The sequence below is a fragment of the Ursus americanus genome, chromosome 14 (genome assembly GCF_024610735.1).
Source record: "Ursus americanus isolate L20-20 chromosome 14, mUrsAme1.1.p, whole genome shotgun sequence".
In the NCBI taxonomy this organism is placed as follows: Eukaryota; Metazoa; Chordata; class Mammalia; order Carnivora; family Ursidae; genus Ursus; species Ursus americanus.
Window position 1 is genome coordinate 54,936,916 of NC_142140.1, and position 24,984 is coordinate 54,961,899.

The 24,984-nt window shown below is 60.6% G+C and overlaps 2 protein-coding genes and 1 long non-coding RNA gene across 6 annotated transcripts in view; 1 reads left to right on the top strand and 2 right to left on the bottom strand.

Moving 5' to 3' along the window:
• MYO1F (myosin IF) overlaps positions 1-4,136 on the bottom strand; it is a 31,766-nt gene extending 27,630 nt beyond the window's left edge. Inside the window, exon 1 of the mRNA XM_045774351.2 lies at positions 3,995-4,136. Within this exon, the coding sequence (XP_045630307.1) occupies positions 3,995-3,997 (3 nt within the window). The 5' untranslated portion in view covers positions 3,998-4,136. The remainder of the gene's footprint in view (positions 1-3,994) is intronic.
• An 807-nt stretch (positions 4,137-4,943) lies between these two features.
• LOC148108994 (uncharacterized) lies at positions 4,944-17,514 on the top strand. Of its 2 annotated transcripts, XR_015726733.1 has the most exons (4): positions 4,944-5,172; positions 16,320-16,528; positions 16,691-16,881; positions 17,058-17,513. It is a non-coding gene; the product is annotated as an uncharacterized LOC148108994 (long non-coding RNA). The 2 variants fall into 2 exon arrangements; XR_015726732.1 differs by lacking the exon at positions 4,944-5,172 and having other exon boundaries at positions 16,334-16,528; positions 17,058-17,514.
• ADAMTS10 (ADAM metallopeptidase with thrombospondin type 1 motif 10) lies at positions 5,549-24,702 on the bottom strand. 3 transcript variants are annotated; one of them, XM_045774337.2, is made up of 26 exons: positions 24,581-24,702; positions 22,227-22,308; positions 20,787-20,973; positions 20,252-20,598; positions 19,737-19,893; positions 18,558-18,775; positions 17,001-17,084; positions 16,757-16,902; positions 16,291-16,334; positions 16,051-16,156; positions 15,815-15,961; positions 15,464-15,605; positions 12,713-12,820; positions 12,210-12,355; positions 12,045-12,108; positions 10,992-11,094; positions 10,579-10,712; positions 10,368-10,491; positions 9,413-9,493; positions 9,164-9,327; positions 8,942-9,068; positions 8,719-8,848; positions 8,173-8,377; positions 7,725-7,901; positions 7,492-7,639; positions 5,549-6,322 (listed from the first exon to the last, which is right to left on the bottom strand). In XM_045774337.2, exons 3-26 carry the CDS (start codon positions 20,872-20,874, stop codon positions 6,213-6,215), a joined length of 3,300 nt encoding a protein of 1,099 aa, XP_045630293.1. In that variant the 5' UTR covers positions 20,875-20,973; positions 22,227-22,308; positions 24,581-24,702; the 3' UTR covers positions 5,549-6,212. The 3 variants fall into 3 exon arrangements, with proteins under 3 accessions (XP_045630293.1, XP_045630291.1, XP_045630294.1); XM_045774335.2 differs by having other exon boundaries at positions 7,492-7,651; XM_045774338.2 differs by lacking the exons at positions 5,549-6,322; positions 7,492-7,639; positions 7,725-7,901 and having other exon boundaries at positions 8,236-8,377; positions 8,719-8,844.
• Positions 24,703-24,984: the final 282 nt, after the last annotated feature.

The following is a 24,984-nucleotide window of genomic DNA, read 5'->3' on the forward strand; positions in this document are numbered from 1 at the left end:
GATCAGATGAAGGGGGGGCATTGAGACAAGATCAGTCCTGCCCAGAGTTTCCCCTGTGGGTCAGTCTGGTCTCTACACTCCTGGGCCCCTCAAGCTGGGCTGAGGCTCAAGGCCACTTCCTTTCTCTGAGGTCAGAGGCCCTGATGCTGGCTGTGTCTGGCTGGTTCTCTTGGCCCCAAGGACTTGGTTCCTCTTCCTGTCCCTTCCTTTTTCCGCCAGCCAGCTGAGTGGCCCTCTGCCTCTTGCAGTCCCTGCCATGACTCTCTGTGTCCTGCCTCCCGGGGGAACCTGGAACCTCCAGATCCGCTCCTCGCCCCCTGCGAGGACAAAGACCATGGGTTGTTTGTGGTGGAGGGAGAGTGGGTGTTGCGCGAGTGACTACAGTGTGTGGAAGGACAGTCAAGAATTCTGGCCTGGGACCAGTTGGGTGGCTTGACAGTTGACTATGTGACCCCGGGGAGGCCACCTCACTTCTCCAAGCCTTGGTTTTCCCATCTGTAAAATGGATTCCATAATAAACTTCCTCCACTGGTTCTCTGAGAGGAGTCGGTGAGCCAGGGCAGAGAGGGGATGCACTCAGGAAATGGCAGCTGGTGACCCCAACAGCATTTAGTGCAAGTGATTGGTGTTCGACAGAGGATATAGGAGCTGGTGAATAGATGCTTGTTGAGGGAGTGAAGGGGTGAACGAGGTGCCATTGGGACGAGACTGCCGCCTCCCGCCCTGTGTCGTGAGTCCAGCTCCCTGTGGCCTCCAAGTCTCCATAGATCAAGTCGAAACTGAATTTCTGAGTCCCTTCCTTGGGGGTGGGGGTGCAATGAAGATGTTGTGGTCACAGTTGACCACAAGCCAAGTATGACTCAACCTGATGGGGCTCTTGTGAAAGAGAGTCAGGGCTGGGGTGGGAGGTGAGAGGTAGCTTCTGACTTTGGCTCTTCAGAGAGACTCCCCCCCCCCCCCAGTCTAAGGCAGAAGGCATGGGGAGTGGAGCTGCCAGGTCCATATGCGGCTGGCCGGATGGGCAGCCTGGGGCATGTGGGGGTCAGCACCCCCAAGCCCCCACAGCCCCTCATCTTGTGTGTGTGGGGGGGGGCAGGAGGTTGCAGGTCAAGGTGGCTGCTAAGAGCATGACCTTGGGAGTCCCTGAGTTGATATCCTCTGCCAGTTTGGGGCTGTACAGCAGCTCACCTAACCTCCCTGGAAGGGAAGGTTATTTCCTCATCTGGAAATAGTGATGGCTATTTCCTCATCGGGAAAATGGGAACACTGAGGGCTGCAGGCCTCATGGGGCAGTTAGCCGTGCAGACTCAGTGAGGTCAGGCTTGGGAAGCGGAAACCCTAGCCGTCCTCGCCATGCCCAGGAGCAATAGCTTTAAGCTGGCTGGTCCCACAGGCTCAGGGTGTAGGCCAGGGGGAGGGGCTGGATGAGGGTGCTTTTGCAATTTGCCCTAACTGCTCTGGCCTCCTTGCTCCTCGGTGCTGATGAGAAGAGCACCAGACTGGAGAAAACAATGCAACGGCCACTTCCTTCCTCGTTGGGGTCCTGTGAGCTGTGGTCGCCAGCAGGGAGGAGATGTGAAGCTGCCATGGCAGCTGCTGCTGGGGCCAGCCCCCAGCTCCTGCCCCCCACCCCAGTGTGTCCCTGCAGCCTTGGTTCCCCCAACTCAGTGGGGTTCTGGGGCTACACCTTGCATCCCTGCACTGTGCAAAGAGCATCCTCGCCTCCAAAGGCTCTTGAGGTCCCCCCTCTCTTGGGGGGAGGGCTCTCAGTTTCCTTTTGGCCTAACTAGAGGGGACAGGTGGGGACCTTTGTCCTTCTAGAGTCCTCCTCCCTAACTCTCTCTTGGCCAACAGCCTTCTCTGTCCATCCCCACGGCTGCTGCCTGTAGACCAAGCAGTCACATCACTGGTCTCCCCGCTTTATGTCTGTACTTTACAATCACCCTTACCCACACCCCCCCCAACCGCCACCAGCTGGGGACAATTAATTGCTACCTTCACCCACCTTGCCGTCAAAGTCAAACAAAAACAGCTAAACCTCAGTACCAGCACCAGCGGTCAACATCAAACAGAAAAACAATGATGACTCGCACCACCAATTTCCCTAGCATCACCCACCGCCACGACAACCACACTCACGGTACTAGCTATCAACAACCACACATGACCAGCTGCCATGGAAGCAGCCATGCCAAAGCCAACATGGCCGACCAATAGCATAAGATCACTACCATCACCACCCACCTCCGAATGACAGCGACCACCAACTGCCATCATTCCACGGATCAACCCTGACAATGACCCACCACCGACCGCAAACATTCCACACTAGCTGGCACCAAAAACACCACCACCAACACACCCACAAGAATCACAGTCGCCACCAACTTGCAACAATAGACAGCGGTGATCACCATGGCCACCAATGGCACCAACAACCCAATAACCATCGTTTGACAGCGACCGAGAATGAGTCACCTCCACCCACCGCCATCACTAACTCGAGCAATGAATGAGCATCACCCACAGTGATGGTTACTGTACAGAGTGCATAGTAGGTGCTCTGTAAAGCACTTTATGAGCATGAATCTTTCCACACTCTTCCTGGCACTCGTCATCTTCCCTCCAGGAAGCAATCAGCATCCCTAGATAGAAGTATTAGCCTTGTGGAGGTCTGCTCTTTTTTCCCCTCTCTGGGGTCCTCTTGGGGGAGTTTCTCCCCTCCCACACCCCATCAGCTGAGCAAACCATTGACTAAGCATTTCATATGGCTTCCTTGGGAGGGGTTGCTTTTCTTTCAAGTAGCAAATCATTTCCTGTGTTCTTTTGATCAAAGTCTGCCCATCTGAGCTCCTGAGCCCTACTGGCTTAGCTCCTTCTTTGAATTCCTGTCCCAAGCCCAGAGCTCTAGCCGATGGTTTGGTTTGTGAATTACCCAGAGGGGTGCTTGGCCAGTGATGCCCAATATATCATCGGCTTTCTGAAATCAGGAGAGGTTTTCTCTCACACTAACACAATCCTTGCCGCTTGGTCTACCGCCTGCCTCCTCCACCTTGGTCAGCTGCCTGCTGCAACTGCCAGGAAAGTTGTCACCACCGGCTCTGTGACTGTCCTGGCCACATGCTCTCACTGACAGACTGACAAGAAACGAAAGCTGAAGTGGCTTGCAAATGCTTGGAGCAGTGGGGGCAAATGTTCTAGCCCGCCCGGGCTCTCTCTTAATGTGTGGGTCATGATGCTGCTGGGTCTAGACCCGTGACAGTGACAGTCTCCTGAACCTTGTCACCATAATCATCATCAGATCTTAACCTCACTGGGGGGTGATACCTCTGGCCGCGGTGTATCCCCTGCCATACCTGCTTGGAAGGGTACCAGCGGTGGTGGGGCCGTCTCCTGTTCCTGCGATTGCTATGACCAGACCACCTTGTCACTTACACAGGCATGATGTCACTACACCATCGCTGCCCCCCATTGCCCATTCGACACAGCTTCTGCTCCCAGCTGTGGACTCAGCGTGGCAGAACCCACAGACTCTCTGAAGTTCTGAGAGTTTCCCCGAACACCTTCTACATCTCAGCTGACTTCCAAATATGACATATGTGGGAACCGAGGCCAGAGAGGGGAAGTGACTTGCCCAAGGCCACACGGGAAGATGAGGGACCCAGCTGGGCTGGAGACTGGTTCCCGAAACCCCGAGAAAGGGGTCTGTCCTTGTCCCTGCAGATACCATGTGATCCCGCAGGGTCATCCTCTGTCCTTCAGTTACTGCTCCGTGCTTGGTCCCCCCTCAGCATCCTGGCATCCTGGCACCATTAGATGTGAGCTTGGTCCCTGGTGAAGGATGCTGGGGGCACCTGAGCTGCAGTGAGCAACCCCCAAAGGGTCCACTGTGCCCCTCCCCAGGCCCCACCTTCTGACTGGTGGCGTCCAGGGCACCTCCACCTGGCTGGTGCCCCCCACCCCTGCACCGCAGGCCCGCGCTTGAAGGACTTACCATGGTTGGGGGGGGGGTTGTGTCAGGCCCCTGGGGAGCACCCCGATGAGTCGTGGCAGGGGTAGAGGCTCAGGGTGTTCTGGGGGGTGGCTCAGGCATGGCCCTGCTCCTGCTCCCGCTCCTGCACCAGACTCCCAGCCCTAGTTCCTCTTAGAACAGCCCCTCTCCCACTTCCTTTAGTGGGAGGGGCCACTACTACAGGGGAGGGAAGCTGGGCCAGGGGCGGGGAGAGAGCTCCAGCTGCAGTAGTGGAGCTGCGGGGCGGGGCTGTTTGGGGCTCTGAGCCTGAGGGAGAGGTTGAGCATTCATGGCAGCAGCTGCCAGGCCCTGGGAAGGCCCTTTCTCCAACTCCTGGGACTGGGGCTGCAGCAAACAGCACACAGGTCAGCTGGCTGCAGGACTGACTGCTCTTTCAGGTCGCCTCCGGAAGCGTTTGGGCTGCTCAGGTCTCTTCAAAACCACTTCAGATATATGTCTGTTCAGGCGTCCCTAAGCAAACTCCGTCCTCCAGAGCCGCTCCTGCAGGTCTTTCCCCCAGAAAGGCCAGTGGGGAGCCACGCGGGTCTGTGTGGGGGTAGGGTGCCGGGGTACCTCACGAGCAGAGGTTACCAGGAACCAGGGGCAGCTGTTAGATTCCAGACTTGGGATGTCAGCTCTGGATTTAATAACCCCCAGCTCTACTTCCGGCCCCCCCCTTTCTTATAAAATGGGGGCGCGGGACGTCGCCGCAGTGCCTGGCACACATAGGATTCATCAAGTGTTGGCCCCTGTCCCGATCTCGGGAGACCAGCAGGCCACGTCCCGGTCTCCCCTTGACATTTAGGAAGTGGCAGTTTGGACGGGTTGTCACCTTCCGTGCCACACAGCGGGGAGGAGGCCCTAGCCCACCCTGGGAGCCTGGCAGGGAGGCCGGAGGACCCGGGTATCCCCGCGCTCCCGCGGTACACAGCATCGCGCCTGGAGGTTGGCCGGGCGCGGCGCCCCCTAGTGGGCCACATGTGGGGAGGAGCGCGTCTCTCCCGGAATCTCCCGCACAAGTTTGCTCCAGGGCTTGGCGCCTGCCAACCGCAGCAATGCCTCCAGGCACCGGGGAATGAGCAGGCAAGAGGACCTTCCCGGTGCGGGAGGCTTCCCAGGGGCCTTCTGCACGGAGGTGACGCTGGTGCTGAGGCTGCAGGGTGAGTTGGAGTTAACCAGGTGAAAAGGGGAGGGGAGGGTACACCTGGCAGAGGAAGCGGCTCTAGCAAAGGCCCCCGAGATGGGAAGATGGCGGGAGATTGAGGAACTTCCGCGAAGCCCGGGAGGCCCGTGCGGCTGGAGCGTGCCGAGGGCCTGGGGGTGTGGTGGACGGGACAGCAGGTGCCAGACCGGGTGGCTTTGAGTCCCTCCTGGAGAAGCTGTAGAATCACTGGGCTCTAGTCTGTGCTGGTGACAGGCCCCTTTGGACTGACGGGGACCACCCGCGGGGGGAGGGGCCACGGCCGCTTCCATTCAGTGGTAAGGACGGCATGTGACCCAGACTCATTGAAGCACACACAAATCAACACTCGGAAATCTACACAAGACAGAACTTTATTGATGGAGGGCTTCCTGGCGAGGGGTGTGTGGGCCCCAGGGCAGGGCCTGTAGCACCATGATGGGGGCGCCTGGATGTCGGGGTCCCCCTGGGGCAGGCAGGGCAGAGGCTGGGGTGGATCTTGCCAGCTCTGCCTCAGCCCTGTAGCTGGTCTGGTCAGGGGGAGGGTGTCAGGGAGGTGGTGCTAATCCCCCTCCCCCATAGCGGACATAGACCCTCCCCCCATCCCCCCCAGCTCAGAGTGGAGGGATAGGGCAGTGCTGGGGGCAGGACACAGGCAGACCCCCTCCCCACCCCCACTCTTCACAGTACATATTCCGGTCAAAGGGGGGGGGCAGTATTGGGGGCTCCCTAGGAGTGGGTGAAAAGGGCGCTGGGCGGACAGTTGTTCCCTCCTCAAACCCACCCTGGAGAGGGTCTCACTATGAACTGGGAGAGGGGACGAGGAGGGGCCCTGGGGTGGCCAGCCCCTCTCCATCCCCCAGCCAGGGGCCCTGCAGGGATTCCCAATAAATAACTTCCGGCTTCGTCTCACCCTTTACTCCCAGCTCCCGCCCCCTCGGGCTCCTTCAGGCTGGCCAGCGGCGGGCCGGGTCCCCTCCAGCCGGCGCCCAGCTGTGGCTCTGGGGCCGCGCGCCCCTCCTAGCGGCCCTGGCAGGTTTTGCAGCACATCTGGCGGAAGTAGGCTCTGCTGCAGAACTGAAATTTGAGCACCAGGGGGCAGTAGGCGACCTTGTTCACATCCTTGCACTCTGGAGGGGGCGGGAGAACGGGGTGGGAGGGGAGGGAGTGATCAGATCTCAGCGCCCCTGTGCGTCTGCAGCTTCTCTGCCTCAGTTTCCTCGCCTCTCAAAGGGAGCTTATAACTGTAACTCAAAGCGGGGGGGCTTGTAAATATGTCATTAGGTTGTTGGAGGACTTAGAGAGACAGTACCGGGTCTGGGAGTCAGACCCGGCCTTAAATCAGGAGAAAAGTATTCCCTTTCAGTTATCCTTTTGATCCATCTGGGGCTGTAATCCTTGCTCGTTTCACTTTGTAACAGACGGGAAGACTTTGAGCTCCAGAGAAGTTACTCCTTTTCAGGGTATTTGAGTATTTTGTGTTCATGGTAATCGACCCTCTGTTTGTGACAATGATGCGGGCTCCTGCCTGGCCAGTGATGTAGGACAGGGCCTGATGCCTAATAAAGGGCTTCACGTGGACTGTTTTATTCCATCTCCCTCAGGCAGCACCCCCTCAAGTGAGTATATTATTTATCCCCCTTGACAGATTAGAAGGCACAGAGGAGGGAGCCCAGTCCAGGCAGTTTGGTTCCAGTGCCTGGAGGAAGTGATCTATTGCCCTGTATAGAAAATAAATTTACTTAGGTAGGGGGGAAAAGAAAAAAAGGACATATTTAAAGCAGTGGTTCTCAAGGGAATGTGATTTTTGTCCCTCAGGGGACATTTGGCCGGAGCTGGAGACATGGAGACATGTCTGCTTGTCACCACTGGGGGGCAGGAGCGCTATTGGCATGTAGCGGACACAAGTCAGGAACGCTACGGAATATCCTACCGCGCATAGGGCAGCCCCACTCCCCCAAGAATTATGTGGCCCAAAACATCAATAGTGCCCGAGGTTGAGAAACTCTGAATTAAAGAAAAAAATTCAGCCGTTAATGGTACAGGTGGAGATGAACAGGATGAAGGTCATGGAAGTGGCTGGGGGAACGACCTGGGTTTGGGTGCCCAGAGGATCAGGTGCCTAAAAAGCTTGGCATGCAGTGGTGCTTAATACATGTCTGCAGGGAGTGGCGGTGAAGCGCCTGGAGGGGACAGAGAAAGGCACTGCGGTGGTTGGAGATGCTCCAGGCCAATGGTCAGGACTCCCACGCTCTGGACAGGGCCCTCTTGGTGCCCCTTGGCCTCCAGTCCCACGTACCTTCGGGGCCGTCCCCGGGGGGCGTGCTGTCACACTTGGCTTCGCACTGCTGCGTGGCTGGGGGCCGCAGAGCCTCTGCGCACTCGCGCGACGGCTGGCCAGTGTGGCTGGAGCAGCGCACCGCACGCTGTTGCTGGCCGATCCCGCACTGTGCAGAGCACTGCGGGGAGTCGCTGCTGAGCCTCGGCTGGGCTGCCCCTGTCCCCACCCCCGCCCCCCGGGTGCCGGCCTACCTCGCCCCACTCGCCGGTCACCCAGCGAGCCGGGGGACAGCGGCGCAAGTTGCAACGCATGGTGGCTGGCGGCTTGGCTGCGGGCGGGCAGTGCGCGGGGGGCAGCGTGGCGCGGTGGTCGGAGCTCTTGCACAGGACGACACGGTGGCGGAGGCCTGGCCCGCAGCTGGGGGTGCACTGCAGTCGGAGAGGGGGTTTCATGCTCCTGGGCGCTCCAGTCCCGCATGCACGGGGCGGGAGGGAGGGTGGTGGTCCAGAGGGAGGTGAGGAGGGGTCAGCTAACCTTGGACCGGTCGCTGGGGGCGGGGGGTGCCACTAACTAGGTCTAGGAGGAGGCGCTTGTGACTGCGGAGAGGTGCCTCGGTGGGCACCCATTATGGGCATCCCAGTCCCTACCCCCCGCTTGCACAGCGAGCAGGTTGGGCGTGGGCGGGAAGGGGCGGCTGACCTCTGACCAGTCCAGGGCGGCCCACTCGGGCGGGCAAGCGGGGCCTTGGCAGGCCTCCAGAACCGGCGGGCGCGGCTGCGGGCACGCGCTGTCGTCCAGCGCCTTCTCCTCGGCGGCTGACACTCGGCGCTGGCACACGACGGAGCGGCTGCGCAGCCCTGCATCACAGCTGCGGCTGCAGCGCGACCAGTTGCCTACAACCCAGCTGTGCGGAGGGGTGGGTCTGAGAGGGTATGCAGCGGAGGGCACCCCGGTTCCGAGGTACTGGCATACCCTTCTCCTCCCCAATAACCAGCATCTTTATGGAAGCGGGCACAGGGATGCCTGCGGCTTCTGCAGGGAGCACTGCCGGCACTTGGAGTATAGTCACCCTGTAGCCACGCTGGGGGTGGGGAGGCACGTCACACCTTGGGAGACGATTACCAGGACGAGGCTAAGGAGGTTATGGTTCTGACTCCCACTCCAGGAGAGCCCTGACCCCACCCTGGGGAGCCCTGGCACTCCTGCTCTTGTCACCCTGACCCTGCAACCCGGGGAGGCACTCACTCTGGCGGGCAGGGCTCTGTGTTGCAGGCTCGCTGTCTCTTGGGCAGTTTGCTGTGGGCGCTGCAATGGTGGGGGGGCACGGCCGAGCTGTCCAGCTGATTGCGGCACTCCACGGCCTGCACCTGGCTGCCTGGGGGTGGGCAAGAGACCCGCTCAGCCCTGCTGGGACCAGCACGTCAGCCCAGGGGACCAGTGCCCGCCCCTGACCCCACCCCGACCTCACCGCCGGCACACTGGGCCGAGCACTTGGTCCAGGGCGCATAGTGCCAGGAGTAAGGGGGCAGCGCATCTCGGGCGATGGGCGCATTGAAGCGGTAGCGGAGGGCAGCCAGCTCTGTCCGGGCCAGTACCTGAGGTGGGGGAGGGGGCCATCAAGTGGATGCCAAGCTCCATTCCCCGCCAATGATGCCAATATCTTCCGGCATCTTGCTCCCACTATCATTACCATGACGATGAGAGATGCATTTATGGGTCCCAGGGCTTCTAGGCTCTGCGTCTGATCTGGCCCCTGTCGCAGCTGAAAGGTGGTCCCAGCTAGGGGCAGGCGGTGGGGCTGGGGGGTCCCGGGCAGCCCCTCCAGCAGCAGGGACTCCTGGTCCCCCTTCAGGGCTAGGGGGACAGCATAGGGGTCAGAACTCCAGCCACCTTGACCCCCTGCTGACCCCCAGTCCTCATCCCTCCACCTCCAGCTCACCCAGGTGACTGAGGGAGAGGTTCAGGTCCTGGATGAAGATGTGGACGGAGCCTTTGGGGATCCAGACGACTTCCTCATACCCTGGACGGTGGAGCTCAGATGTCACCTGCTTGGCCCTTCCCCCACACCTGCCTACTTCCCCCATTCCCGGCCCTTGATGATAACAGCTACCATTACTGCACTAAGTGCTTACAGGGACGTTCTAATGCATCCCCAGCTCTGGCCCTGTGAAGTAGATGTGTCGTCATACCCATTTTACAGATGACAAGACTGAGGCTCAGAGAAGCTAAGCAACTCGCCCAGGTTTGACAGCTAGGAATTGGCTGGGCTGGGGTTTGAACCCAAACTTCCCTGCCTCTCTGACCACCACAATGGTCTGATCCACTCCCTACCCCCAACGCAGAGGGATGGGGGCACTACAGAGGCCCCAACCCACACAGTGACATGGCGATTTTAGCAGTGAGAGTTAGGTTTGAGTGGGCTCCACCACTTCTGACCTGGGTCCCTTCCCATCCCCTGAATCCCACTGGGGCCTCCCATCCCCCCACCTCCCTGGGGTCTCTCTCCTTCAGCCCAAGTTTGGAAGTCATGCTCAATTTCACCACACCCTGCAGATATCCCTCTCCTAGTTAGCCTTTTCCTCCAGCACAGAGCCCCTCAAGCCCCGCTCAGAGCGGTCAACCCCTCTCTGTCCCGGACCCAGCACCAGGCTCCCAGGACGGGGGAGGGGAAAGGTTCAGGTCACAGCCCTCTTGGCATGTTAATTGCCCAGGTTTAAGCACCAGAGCCCAAGCTAGTCCCTGACCCTGATCTGGGGCATTGCTGTGTCCCTGGGGACTTTTTGGAGTCCCCACTGGGCCCCTGGGTGTGAGTAGCTGATGTTGGCTACTGTGATGGGGCAGTCCTGCCCCCAGTCACCAAGTGTGCAGAGGGAGAGGGAATGGGGATCTCTCACCGGCTGCAGGAGAGGCTGGGCTGAAGACCCCCTCAATGGTTTCACAGGCGCTGCCGTCGCCACCGCAAACCCGGCACTTGTCTTCCCTCAGGTCAGAGCCCAGGACCCGGTCGCAGCCCACATGCTGGGGAGGTGGGGTGGGGTGGGAGTGAGCTCCCCTCCCTGCCTTCACTCCCCCAGCCCTTGCCCTGTCTCTGGGCGTCCCCTCCACCTTGCACTCGCCGCTGACGCAAATGTCCACTGTGTCCGGGCGGCAGGGCGTCCCGTCCACCACGGCCGCTGCCCTCTCCGTGTAGAAGTTGAAGCCTTCGGCCAGGCATGTGAGTGAGCAGGCCTTCACGCCCCCTGGGGGGCACAGCCCCGTCAGACCGAGGGCCAGGCCCCCTGGGACTCCCTGCTCACTTCCAGAGGGGGGAGATGAGGCAGAGAGGGACAGACCCCAGACCCAACAAGGATGGGCAGGCTGGAAGTCGGGGTTCCCAGCGTCCTGTCAAGGAACTGTCGAGCCACATCCTGGGCTCTTCGGCCCCTTGGGTGAGGGGGCGCTCAGGGCAGATCCCACAATGCTGTATCCACCTGCTTCTGTCCTCCACTGCCCCACGGACTCCTGGGTCTGTCACTCACCTCCTCGGTATGTCTTCCACGTGTAGAATTTTCCACGGAAGGGGACACTGTCAAATTCGGAGCACTGCATTTCCCTGAAGTCCTGGGAGCCTGGGGGACAGTCCTGCGGGCAAGAGAGAGGAGAGGGAGGGAGGCGGGGTGTGGGGGATGGAGTTAGGGCACAGGCCTGAGGCTGGATGCTCAGAGCAGGGATGCGTTGGAGGGGTGGAGCTGAAGGCAGAGAGGCCAGGGAGGACTAGGTGAGACTGGCTGGTGGCCTGGGCTAGGTCCAGGCTGTCGGGCTGGAGGGACAGGTACGTCTGAGATGGGGTGGATGACTCATTAGAGTTTGGGGCAAGCTGGGGGTGATGGCTGGGTTTCTGGTTTCAGAGCATGAGGCCTTTCTTGAGAGCAGGCCTAGAAAGGAGCCAGGGGCACTCATTATAGGGGTGGGGGCACACGCATGGACTCCCTTGGAAGACCCCCTATCGCCCACCCCAAAGCTCTCCCTGCCCTCTGAGCACCCCCTGCTGCAGTGGGCCTGGTGCTTATTAGGCGTGTGCCCCGAAGACTCGCTTATAGTCAGAAACCCCCACCAGCCACGGGGAACCCCAGCATTTAAAGAAGGGGCAGCAGTGGAGAGGAGACGGGAGGTGTAACACAAAGTGCTGGGAGCACAGGGCCCTGGAGATGGCAGCACGGGGAAGGGGGCAGTTTTGGACAGAGGCTGTGGTTCCTGGTCATAAGGGAGTACAAGCAGAGCACCCAAACGTGGCCACTGAATTTTGTGACAGCGAACTCAGCGATGTCTTTAGGGCGGGGACGGGGGCAGTTTGGGGAAACTGGGCTTTGAAGGGAGGGGGTGGGGCGCGCTATAGCTGGAGGAGGTTGTGGAGCTCAAGCAAGTTCAAGGCGGGAGAGTCATCTGCGAATTGGAAGGAGCCAGACGCTTGCAGGGGAGCTGGGTCCAGTCGGCGCCGGGGCCCAGGGGCAGCTGTCGGCAGGGCAGGGCAGGACAGGGGTGAAGCGTAAAAGGGGCCGAGGATCCTGGGCTGGGATCCTGGGAGAACTCACGTCGGTGTTGCAAGAACGGTGCCGCCGTCTCTCACCCAGGCAGTACTTGCCCCCGATTGTTGGCCTGGAAGGGGTGGGGGTGGGGGGACAGAAGAGATATGGGGCGGAGGGGGGAAATAGTGGGGGTCCGCCCCGTTTTCTTTACAAAGGGTCCTGACGGCTGACCTGGGGCTGTCGCAGTGACGGCTGGAGGAGGACACGCCGCCGCCGCACGTCCGGCTGCAGTCGCCCCACGGAGTCCACGGGCCCCAGGCCCCGTCCACGCCCTCCGGCCGCGACCCGAAGGGGACGCACACGCGCTTGTAGCACCACTACCGGAGGTCGGGGGGAGAGGGAGGAGGTGAGCCCGGCTCCGCAGACTCCCGGGATCTCGGCTCTCCTTCCTGCCCCGCCCCTTCCCCCCAGCCCGAGGTCTCAGCACCCTTGCGATGGGTCGGAGGGGGCGAGGGTGGAAGTGGGTTCTGGGCCCCCGGACACAGGCAATACAGGGGCATGGCCTAAGCCTACGGTCACCGCCGGGAGGTGAAACTCGCTGTGGGACGAGCGCGGCTGGAGGAGGGGCAGGGAGTGGCCTCAGGCCGTGGGCGGGACCAGAGCCGCCGGAAAACCCCAACGGCGGCGCGGTGGGCGTGGCTCACGGGAGGGGGCGGGGCCCGGCCGGCGCTCACCCCCTTGTCGATGGTGTGCGTCTGGCACAGCGTGCCCTCGGCGGCTGGAATGCTGTTGGTGATGCACCGGTTGCTCTTGCTCAGACACCACAGCTCGCTGCAGACCTCCTGCGGGCCAAGGCACCCGCTCAGGCTCGCCCCCCGCCCTCCTCCCTCCGGCTGCCCGCCCGCCGGGCGGCGACCCGCTCACTGCCGCCTCGCAGTGGGGCCCCGGCGCTCCTCTGCTGGGTCTCAAGGAGCCTTCTTGAATCCTCCTGCGGGGCATGGCCTGAGACCCCCCCCTCTGCCTTACGGGCTGCACTGATCCAGCGTCCGTGGGTGCCGTCAGCTTCCTTAGGCATTACTACCCCCATCTCACTGTGAGAAAACCAAGGCTCAGACAAGTCAAGTCACTTGCTAGGGGCCACACAGCTTCTGAGGGGTAGCCTAGGTTCTAACCCAGGCCTTTGATGGACCGCTCTGTGATCTCAGCACTCTGGTGCCTCCCGAGTCTCCCGACCTGCTGAGGAATGAAGATGATTCTGCATTCCTTGTTGGGTGGGTGAAGCAGCCCCTGGGAGAACAGTAACTCTCAAAACTGGCCTGGAAGGTGGCTCAGGTCAAAGGCCTCATCTCTAATTTTTTCCAGCTGGTGGTCCTCCTTGTTGCCCCCTCCCCTCCAAAACTGAGGAAGCTCCTGGAGCTTTTACTGTTTGGAAGGCCGGGCAGGAACAAGGCCAGGCCGGACTTGGGTGGGACATTCCTCTACTTCCCTCCCCCTGAAAAATCTGCCCACCTTCCTGTTGGAATCCTGCATGGGCTGGACTAGTTCCAGGAAGTCACTCTGACCCTTCAGGTTAGTATCCCTGGACAAACCCCACCGGGTTCAGGTGTCGCCAAATCTCTGACTCTCCAGCCTCTATCCCGCCCTGCCTCCCAGGGAGAAGTGGAGATCCTTCATTCTCCTTTTTATAACCTCCTGCTGTTTCCTCTTCGAACCTAATCTTTTCAAGTTTTGATGGTCTGGGATTGGGCCAATCAATGGCTGTCATAAGGGCCTGCCTCTGAGAGAAATCTGCGCACACTTGAGAAGTTTGGAAGTTGTTCTCAAGTCGGCTCCCTCAACCGTCCTCCAGAGTCCCTGCCTTCTGCTCCTTCAGAGGGCACGTCTCAGCTAAAAACTCAGCCTGGTTTTCTGGCTTCACTTGGCTCGTGTCCTCCCCGCCATTTGTAAAAATATCAGGGGGCCCAATCCCACTTCTGACACCTCTTAAAGAGAACTGGCTATTCCAGTCCTGCTTTTCCTCCTCTCCACAAGGAGGCGCTGTGGTGCATATGAACAAGCTCTGGGCCACTCTGGGAGACTTCAGCTCTGCCGGGCAATTGCAACACGGCCCCCTCTCTCTGTTTTCTCATCTAGGAGATGGGCCTTGCCTACATAAAAGGCTGAGAGGCATGTGACAGAATAGATCCGAAAGAGATTGCATAAACTCCCTGTTATTGTGTAACAGTGACCACAGCTATCTCTGGACTAGGCACTAGGCCCAGCTCTTTACACACGTTAGCCAAGTTATATGTAGTCAATAATTTCCCCCTTTGCCAGGGGCGCCGGGAAGGTGTTCCTTGGAGAAATAAAAGAAAGAATCAATTCAACATACAGCCAGCACTGGTCCATGCTCCTTATTCTGGCACTTCCTCCCCTCCCCCACCTCATTATAAAATTTGGAGTCACAGAGAGACCTGGAATCGAGTCCCGCTCTGACATGTTCTCGAACTGTGACATTGGGCAAGGCACCCTCCTTATGCCTCCATCCCTTCATCTGTAATGTGGGACTAGCAGGATTGTCAAGAGTTTAAATGAGATGATATGTATCACATGCTTAGCACATAGTGGGCGCTCAGTAAAGTCAGCCATTGTCATCATTGTTAGGATATCTGGGATACAGCAGATGCTCAAGGGTGGCTCCCAGATTCTTTAGAAATTTGTTAAGGGTGCTGCAGTAACCAGCCAAGTTGGGGGAGGGTAGGCAAGAGTAGATTGAAATGGAAATTATTCCAGGGTTTGTCTCCTTATCTTGCCCTGGGATGAAGTGAGGGCATTTGAACGATTGCCTTTTCCTGTGTTGAGTGAACATGGCCTTAGCTTGGTCATGGCTATCCAAACTCTCATCTTTGGAGTCTTGAGGAAGCCAGCAGACCTCCAGCTGCCTGGGGGCAGCTGGGAGTGTGACTCCCCGCTTGCTTCTCTATGAAAGGACGGGGCTTTGGGAAGTCAATCTAAACTTCACAAAGAGTGAGGGGTGGTCCAGAGGCTCAGAGCTCGTCCAGCCAAGCCTCAGGGCCAGGCGATCTTGTAAACCAGTTGGTGGGGGATGCAGGGAGTGAAGACAGGGTGTCCTTGGAAGGCTCTGCCCAGTTCTTTGCCAAGTGGGAAAGATGGTCCATCCCCAGGGAACTATGTCTACCCCATTTGGAATGTTTGGTGAAAAACTGCCCAGTTAGGGGGCCTGGGACTTTAGTCCTGCTGTAGCCCATAGGCTGCCTGATAGGCTGGACAGAAGATGGTGCCCAAGGTCTCCCCAGCCCAGCCCCCAAATCAGGGGTCTGGAGGATCGGCAGATCCCATTCTCCATCCCACTGAGTGCATGTGACATTTGTACACTCGTGCACCTCTTTCCCCCTGGCCCCCATGGGGGCTCACCCCCTTCCCAGCTCTCCCACCCCCTGCGGCCCCTCCCCTCCCTGGAAGGAAAGCAGGAAGGCTCTCTCTACCCCGTATTTACACTGACGCGATTTGACTCCATGTTGGAAGCGGCACTGTTCATCTGCGTCGTAGGCCTGGCCAGGTGCCACCGTGGGGTACACGAAGTCCTGTCTGGGGGGCCGGTTGTTCAGGCACAGCCCCAGGCCTGAGCTGTGGTGAGAAGAAAGGAGCTGTCATGTTAGGGGGCTCCAAGAGAAGAGCTCAGGGGCCCCGGCAGGGTGCAGGTCCTAGGGAGCAGCCCTGCAGCGAACAGAACAGGACCCCTCTCAGAGGCAGCTCTGGTTTCCAGCCCCCCCCTCCCCCCCGCCCCCCAGCCAAGGTGAGCGGGAGTGTGGGCTGGCGGGCGGGCACATCCTCACTCCAGAAAGCTGGTGATGTAGTCGCGGCTGCAGGACGACCACACGAAGGGGTTGGTCTTCATGGTGATGTGGGCGGCCATGAGCTTGGCCGGGTCCTGGCCACGGGCCCCACAGCTGTTCCCCACACCGTCGTGGTTCATGCCAAACCTGGGGAGAGCAGTGTCGGCTCCACCCCCAGAGCCGAGGAAGCTGCCCGGCCGGCCCGGCCGCTCCCCCCGTGGTGTCCCTGGCCTCACGTGTGTCCGATCTCGTGGGCGATGGTGAAGGCAGTGGCCAGGCCGATGTCCTCATTGATGCTGCAGCTCCTCTCCCGCTCGCACATGCCGCCCACGGGCGCCAGGCCTGCGGAACGGAGCGTGGGGGCGGGGCTGGGCTCAGGCGGTGCCGGCGGCCCCGCCACCCTGCCAGGTCCCCACCCGCCAGGGCCACCCATCCGCTGCCTTCGCGGATGCCTGAGACCTCCGGGGGTTAAGTACCTAGTGTGCCACAGGGCTTGTTCCTATAGATGCAGATGTCATAGCTGCGGAAGGAGAGGGGCCGTCAGGGGCCGGGCTGCCTCCCTAGGCCCTGCTGCCGCCACCATCACCGTCTCCGGAGGCCCCCTTCTGCCAGGGAGGCCCTACCTGCCTCTCGCCCGGAGCCCCGCGCTCTGCCCCCAGCGGACCTCGGGGATGCTGGGGGCGCGAGTGACTGACCGACTGCATCAACGAGACAGTGAGTGAACGAGTGTGTCTGTGCCCAAGTGGTGGCCCCACTGTCCCTGGCTCTTCCCCCCTGGCCCCTGGAACCGCGGCTCTCAGGCGCCCCGCAGCCCCTCCCCACCCCGCTCCCCACTGGAGTGACAGCAGCTTCCCAGCCTCTCCCGTCTCCCAGCAGAAGTGCCTCCTGCTTGGACCTGGATGGTCCCCCGGCCCACGTCCTGGAGTCCTCCCCGCCCCTCACCGCGTGATGAGCACCGCTGTGTCATGGTTGGCCACACCGTTCTCCGGAATGGCGTTGCCATGGCCGCTGCGGTTCACGATGGATTTCTGCCACTTACAGAAGCTGTCCAGGGACTTCCCGGCATGGTGGGTGATCTCCAGGGTGGGCTGTGGACAGACAGACAGGCATGGGCACGGGCCACCCCAGGGGGCGGGGGGGGGCAGGCAGCACTGGTGTGCAGGGCAGGTGGGGGGGGGGCTCGCACCTGGTCCTCCGTGAGCAGAATGAGGCGTGTCACCAGGATATTAACGATGTTTCCCAGACTCGAGTCCTGGAAAAGTTTGGCAACCTGACCTCCAAGAAACAAGAGAGACCGAGTCTTAAGAGGGGCCCAGAGCAGGAGACAAAAAGCGAAACAATGGCACTAGCTCTCTTTCGCCAGTACATTTCTTTCTGACTCACCCCCCTTCAGCTTGTCTACTTGTCCTCCACCCCTACCCACCCCTGCAGCAGCCTCAAGTGTCTCTGCCCAGAGGCGGCCTGCGGGACGTGCACATGTGGTCTCATTCCACGGCCGTCTAAAGGTACCAATTTGGGGGCACCTGGGTGGCTCAGTTGGTGAGGCGTCTGCTTTCACCTCAGGTCATAATCCCGGGGTCCCCGAGTCATCAGGCTCCCTGCTCAGCGGGGAGCCTGCTTCTCCCTCTCCCTCTGCCCCTCCCCCCTGCTTGTGCGTGCTCTTTCTCTCAAATCAATAAATAAAATCTCAAAAAAAATAAAGTTGCCAATCTGAGCATCAGCACAAGAAGGTGGGAGTGTGGGGGCGGAGGGGGGCTCTGGAGACGGTGACAAGGGAGGAGGAGGAAGTGCCCGGGGTGGGGGAGGGGCACAGCTCCCTCACAGATCTCCTGCCATGATCTCGGAGCCCGGGGCACCACTGTCCCACGTGGAAACCCGCAGAAGCCCTGGCAGGTTCTAGACAACTGGGAAAGCCCAAGGGAGGGAAGCCGGGCTCCAGCAGAACACAGCGCGATCATACGGTGATGTTATGTCAACATATTGGGCCATCTCTCTGTCTGCTAACCTTTTTCTCTTCCCTTTTCGTGGCAGCGAAACAATAGCGCCCCTTGTCAGGCTCTTACTGTGAGCCAAATGCTCTGTCTGGCTCCCCCCCCCCCACTCTTTCCCTCCGCGGTACTATGACAACACCATTTTACAAAGGTGGAAACTGAGGCCCGGAGAGATCCAGAGTCTTGACTGATATCTGTCGCAGGCCCTGGGGCTGAGTGGGGGGTCACCGAGGTAACCTGTGTGAAGTTATAGGCAGGTGCCTGCGGGAGGGCTCTGTGCACGCACAGATGCGTGCCCACGGGGGGACCGCTGACCTCAAGTTGAGGCTGACACTTACGCAGCCCCGACCGCATGCCAGGTGCTCTTCCAAACACTGTATCCGTTCATGGCAACCACCTGAGCCTTGTGGAGGCACTATTACTATCCCCATTTTACGGGTGGGTAAACCAAGGCACAGAGGGGAAGTGACTGGTCCAAGGGCACACAGCTAAAAAGCAGCCGAGACAAAGGTTTGGCCGGGGCCCGCAGGCAGCCGAGTCCACGTTCCTGCCGCCCAGCGAGGCTGCTTCTCCTCGTTCCTTGCCAGCCGTGGGCCTCCTTTCTCACTCTACCCCCTCCATTCTGGTTCCCTGGCCTCAGGTCGGGGCTAGTGGGTGGAACGGTGACTCCCGCCCCCCTCACCCCTTTCCTGACCTCAGGAGGCTGGCTCCAGGTCTCGGGGCTCCATGGCCAGGGAGGGGGAGGCACTTACAATGTTCATGATGGCCAGCACGTACTGTTCCACATCTCGGCGCCCGTGGTAGGCTACCATCATCTTGTCGGCCACCACCAGGGTCTCCACGTAGCGCTCTCGGCTGACTGAGCGCTTCAGGCCAGGCTGGCCACGCTCGGTCTCATTCCCCAGGGGCCTGGCCGGGGGAGGCTTCAGGGTCCGCAGCCACCACGGCCGCCCCTTCCATGGCTTCTCGTCTGGATGGACAATTTCTGGTCATTCTGTGGCTCTTACTGTCCAAGACCCTGTCTGATGGCACGTCTGCCCCATAGGCCCCCAGACTCCCCCTTCTTCGGCTACGGGGTCTTCTGGTTGTGCAACGTCTAGTCCTACAACGGTCCACTGCCCAGATGATGGGTTCTACGAGGATCTGGCTGCCCCGCTGCTGGACTGCTTGGTTGAACAGCTGCCCTGGGCCCCACGACAGCCAGCATGACCGCGCCACTTCCTGCAAATTCCTTTGCCCAAATGTAGGTGTGTAGCTGCCCGTCTCAGCACGGGAGCTGTGTGCCTGTTAGGACTCTGTGGTCTTCCAACCGTGCCACGTTCTCGTCAACGCACTGCCCAGCTGTGCGGCTGGAGGACACCCACTGCCTGAGGGTCTTACCGCCCAACCCGTCTCACTGGCTGTCTGACTGTGAAACCACCTGCCCCTCCGTTCGTACAACCGACTGTGGTTGTAGGTCCGACACAGGGACCCACTCCCAGATGGTTGGATGGCATACCTCATGTAACGTCCCAGGGCTTTGCACTTGTCCCCTTGTAAATATCTGTCTCATCCCCCCACCCCCTGAACGTCTGATCAGACACCTGTCCTGCAAGTCTGGTTGTAAATCGGACTTTCTGAACAGGCTTTTCACGCTGCAGTGGCTCGAGTATCGGCCATTCCTTGGCCGCTTAACTGTCTGGTCACCCCGTCATCCTGGAGACGGAGGCTTTTACACCTGAGCACCTGTCTCGCTCCCTGCTGGGCCGTCAGACTCTGGCAGTGATGGGAGGGCTGTTTCACTGCCCGACTGTCCTGCTCCCTGGCTGTCTGCCATTTGTCCCCGCACTTAGCTCCCTGCCGACATTCTGGAAGGAGAGACACTGCTGCCCGTTTCTGCCTCGAGGCAAAGATGTGCAGCCCCTCTGCCCATCCCCAGAAGACGGATGTACCTCTCACTCCACAGGCTGTGTCCAGGTGGGGGTGACGCAGAGAGGAGCGTTTGTACACCACGTGGGGGCCACTCTCCTCTGGGCCCTGGGCCCCTTTGGGCCCACCTTGCAGGGGCTCAATCAAATACTCTTCTTCGTCTGCCACGATCAGGCCATGCTGGGGGTTGGGGAGCGGGCAGAGGGCTCGGGTCAGATTTTGGTTCCCAGGACCCACGGGACCCTATCTCTGTCTTTACGATTTCATTCTTTCTGTCTTACTGGGTTTATGTTGCTTTTCCTTTTTTAACTTCCTGAGGTGGAAGTTTGGTTCATTGTGTTCAGCCTGACCCCCTGGCTACGCATTTTCCTCCAAGTTCTGCTTTAGCTACATCCTAAAATAACTAATCCTTGCAATTAGCTCAAAATGCTTAAAAAATATCCACCAGGATTCCTTCTCTGACCTAGATTTAGAAGTGTTTTTCTTAACTCCCAAACCGGTGGGCATTTCCCCCTGCGTCCCAGAACCCTCCACTCACCAGGCCCCCACAGGTGCTGATGGCCACATGGGAGCTGCCGGCTTGGCCCTGCAGGTGGCCAGCGTACAGGCAGTGGGGCCGGGCAGCCCTCTGCCATGCCAGGCCCTCCCGTGTCCAGTACTCCACAGAGACGTGCCCTGCTAGAAGACGGGGGCTGTGGGTCAGGTTCAGCAGGAAGTGGGTGCGGGGTGCGGCCACCTTGTAGAAGAGGCGGGACTCTGGGGCTGGCCCCGTGCCCCGACGCTGCCTCCGGGGAGCCGGGGACGAGAAGGCCAGCAGGGCCCCATTGTGGTCCACTCGAGTGGGGAAGGCGATCTCATAGCTCTCCAGACTGGCCAGGAACTCATCTGTGGGTGAGGGTCAGAGGCTTGGGGTGAGCCCTGGGAATGATCCGTGTCTTCGTTGCCTGGCTACAGGGCAAATGATGCTGGCCTCGCTGACCCCAGGGCCCTCCCCCAAGTGACTGCCATCCCAGCCCCACTGACCCTTCCTCGGCTCCTTGTTCCCTCCCCATGCTGCCCCTGGACACCCCTACCTTGAGACCGGAAGGCGTGTATGACTTCGAATGTGAGGCCCAGCCCCAGGGTGAGGGCCCAGCGGAGGATCTGGCAGGCGGGAGCCATAGAGGCCACGTGTCCACATGTCTCTCTCCAGCCCCGGCTGCCGGCAGCCCCCACAGCACTGCCTCCCCTGTTCACAGCCTGGGCGGCATCACCGGGGTCCTGGGAGGGAGGAGTTGGGTCGCGGGGGCGGGCGCCTGGTCCTGCTGCCCAGGGTGGCCAGTGCCAAAGCCCCTCACTCCCAGCCCCAAGGATGCCCGCGGCATTTCCTCACGCAGAAGTCCCCCGTCCCCCTGTCCCCATCCCCGTCATCCTCCCTATACTAGGAGGGTACACAGGGATTTTGACTGTGAGCACCCACTACGGGCCAGCTACCGGCCTGAGCGTATTCACAGCATTTTATTTCATTTCCACGATAATCCTGAGAATTCGTTCACTGGCTAATGATACGCATGGTAGAGATGCCATCCCTGCCCACCGAGGGGCTGTGTCTCCTGGGAGTGACTGAACGAGAGGAGCTCAGACTGGGACAAGTTCTCTAGAAGTAATGGGGAGGCTCGGGAGCAGGGGTGCAGAGGATGAGAAGAAACTCATCATGTGAAGACAGGAGAAGCTGCCCCAGGGACAGCAGCAGAACCAAAAGCCCAGAGGCAGGGAGGACCTTGGTCTGGACCCAGGACCACAAGGGCCGGTGTGGCTGGGCAGAATGCCTGAGGGGAGGGCGCAGGAGGGCAGCAAGGGGAGGCTGGCATGGGCCACACTTGAAGGCTGTGTTGGTCAGTGGGCATTTTCAGCCCAGATTAAACCAGAAGCCAGTGCTTGGCTCCTCCCACTAACCCCGCCTGACCTAGGCCCTGCTATTGGATCCCCTGCCACCGGTAGCATTATTCACCCTGTCAGCGGGGCTGGGAACCCCTACAGGTGGCGTCTGTCCCCATGACCTCTCCCCCACCCTCTATTTCCAGCCTTGCCCCTGGTTTGGCTCTTCTCCTTTCAGATGCTTCTTTCTGGAAGCTCTAGGCTTGCCCAGCAGGTCTCAGTTTCTCTGGCATCTGCCCCAGGCCAGCCTGCTGCGCACAGACACCACTTTGGGCCACTACCCTGTGCCAAACCCTCCTCCCCACTCCTGCCTCCACCCTCCTCCTCCTCCCCCTCTGTGCTGTTTCCCCCTTAATCACACACTGTCTTGTTTTCTTTGCAGCCTGGCCAAGTCTGAGAGTCGATCTCCAAACAGGGCAGTTCAGCACATGAGGGAGAGAGCCAGGTTTTCAACAAGATGCAGACTTAGAAGTTGACATGACCCGCTTCTGCTTGGACCCCTCCAGCAATGGGGAGCTCACTCCAAGGCACTCTGTGACCCTATTGCTCCCTTCAGCTGGGGAATGATTACCCCTTGTTTGTCTGCTTGTTTTTACCTTTTGGGGGCTTCAGTTGGCGGCCTGGTGTCGGACACCTGTGCGTGAGCCCCTCTGGGCCTCAGTGCCTCTTCTTCAGCACCTAGACAGGGAGGGGGCAGTGAGAGGAGCTGGGTTGGGTCTGAAGTTCAGGGGTGGCTGAGAATACTCTGTCCTTTTCCTCTTGAATTTCATCCTCCCTCAGTTCCTAGTCCCCCACCAAAGCTCCCTCCTCCCCTACTCTGCCTCCCCCTGCCCCCATCTCCTCTTGCCTCCTCTCCTCTGTTCCATCCTGGAGACCTTGACCAACTCTGATTAAACCTCTTCCTGGTCAGTTTCCCCTGACCCTCCTCTTGCCTTAAACCCCCTCCCCTCCCGTGCCAAGGCGGCAACTTTCTCATCGCAATGTGAGGCTGGAACCCCCTTTCCCCAATCCTGTCCCTCTCCTTCTTTCCTGCACTGCCAGGCCTGGGGCAGAATTTTCCTCTCCCAGCGGCTCTGTGGCTCTGGTCCTGGCTGCAGTGTCTTTGAGCCTCTCCTGCTCCGGAGCCCTGGAGGACTCACCACTGTCCTCTGGAGCTGGGCCCCTCCTCCCCGCGACCTCACAGCCTCCTTTGTGCTTCTGGCTCAGATGGGGTGTGGGGGAGGGTGTGGAAAGACCCAGCATAGGTGGGTGGGGGTGGGGAGGGGAGGGGTCTGGAGGGGGAGGGCACACAGGTGTCCACCAGGGAGAGGCCCAGAAGAGGATCTGGGACAGTGGCCCAGCCTGCAGGGTGGTGACAAGGTGTGACCTGCCCAGGGCACTGGGGGTACTGGGAACAGGTCAGTGGGTCTGGGGAGAAAATGATACTGATGGTAGGGAGGTTAGGGGCTTCCGGGGCCCCAGCCTGGCTGGGGACAACAGCAGGGGATCTACACCGGGATGTGTGGGTGACTGCACGTGCAGGACCGTGTGCGTAACCGTGAAAGTAGACTGTAGGTACGTAGGCAACTTTGTGTGTGGTGTGTGTGCCCATGTGACCCTGTGTGTGGCCATGTGTGTGCCCGTGTGCGCGCACGCACGCACGCGCGTGCCCAGGCTTGGCCGGTCCTCCCAGCCCCTCCTCCCAGAAGGCAGGAGGGAGGCGGCCAGCACGGGGACGGTGCCAGCGCTGGAGGAGGAAATGCCGCGCGGAAGCGGCCCGGAAACAGCGGAGGCTCCATCCCATCCCAGTGATCCGGGAAGGACCCGCCGCTCCACACCCAGACCTCCTGGGCCGTGCCGGGGAGACCCGGCCCCTCAGCGGAGGCCAAGGCCGAGGCCGCCCGGGCAGAGGCCTCCTCCAGGCGCTGCACATCTGGCTGGGCGGGAGGCAGACCCTGCTGGGAGAGCAGACAAAGGCCCGCCCGCGGCCTGCGGGAGGAGGGGGCCGGCGCCCCGGCGGGTCCCCCTCAACTAGCCACTAATTAGAGGCCCTGAGCCCGACGGGCTGGAGACGCTGGGAGATAGACGGCTGTGGCCTCGGTGACCCACTCAAGGGAAGTGGGAGGTGCCACTCCCACACCCAGACACACAAACACACACTGGTAGCGACGCACACACTCGAGGGTGACCACACCTGCGCAGCCGGGACCGACAACCGGACACCGCAGACCCACAAAGGACTCCCATCGCAACACACCGACACGCTCAGGACACACACATCCAGAGGCGAACGCACAAGACACACAACCACACACTCCCCAGACCTATGTGCACACACACGTACACACTCATTCACTGAAGACAACCCAGAGACAAACACACACTTGGGCCTGCACACACAGACACGTACACACTCGTTCACACACTCACATCAGACAACGGACAAACTCACGGAGTCCCACAGAACTTGACATACACACCAGACGCACTCACATACGGGCATTTACACACTTGTTACACTCGGACACCCCCGGAGACAGCACAGAGACACACACACTCACCTAGACATTTACACACAGCAGACACGTAACTATGCGCACACACTGGCTTACACTCACACCTATGCGCTCACACAACACCCCATAGGATCGCACACGAATTCAAACTCACCCAGACACTCATGGACATGTTCATGCAGACACACACAGGCAGACTCACAGCGTACGTGGATGCCCACGCGCACCCCGACACACACACACACGCAGCAAACAAACCCAGACAGGAGCCCGCATGACCTCAGTGTCGCACACACTCAGGGACATCACACACCGACACAACCCCCGAGGCTGGACGGTCCAACAGACCGGGGCCCGAGGCCGTCCCCGCCCGACGCAGACACACAAGGTCACCCTCGGCCACCCCGCGCCGGCCCCGCCGAGCCCGCTGCCCGCCGCGCCGCCCGCGCCTTTACCTGCGGCCGGCCGCCCGCCCGGGCCTCCGTCCGCCGTCTCCGCCGCCGTCTCGCCGCCCTGCGCAGGAAGGGAGGGAGCGAGCGCGGCGGCGTGGCCGGGGGAGGGGGCGCGGGGAAGGCACTTCCTGAGCCGCCTGCCAGGGTTATAAAAAACCCCCAAACCGCGCGCGGCCAGAACCCCGCCCGCCGCCGCCGCCGCCCGGCCTGGGCCGCGGGCTGGACCCGAGCCAGGGACCCGGGAGCTCGGGCGGCCCCGCCCGGACCGGCCCCGCCGTGGAGGCTGGGGGGGGGGGAAGGCGGGCGGGGGGGGGGAGTAAGGTGGCAGGTGGGGGAGGGGAGAGAGGCGGGGTGGGGGGGAAGGGAGGGAGGAAGAATTGGGTAGGGGTAAGGGGAAAAGGAGGGAG

What these genes read in the sequence shown, in the direction of transcription:
- ADAMTS10 (XM_045774335.2), bottom strand. Translation starts at nt 20,874, where the DNA reads ATGGCTCCCGCCTGCCAGATCCTCCGCTGGGCCCTCACCCTGGGGCTG. An exon ending in ACAGCGGTGCTCATCACGCG is followed by an intron (nt 16,335 to 16,756) that starts GTGAGGGGCGGG and finishes CTCCTTCCGCAG; the next exon opens with CTATGACATCTGCATCTATA. An exon ending in CCGCCCTGGACTGGTCAGAG is followed by an intron (nt 7,902 to 8,172) that starts GTCAGCCGCCCC and finishes CTCCGACTGCAG; the next exon opens with TGCACCCCCAGCTGCGGGCC.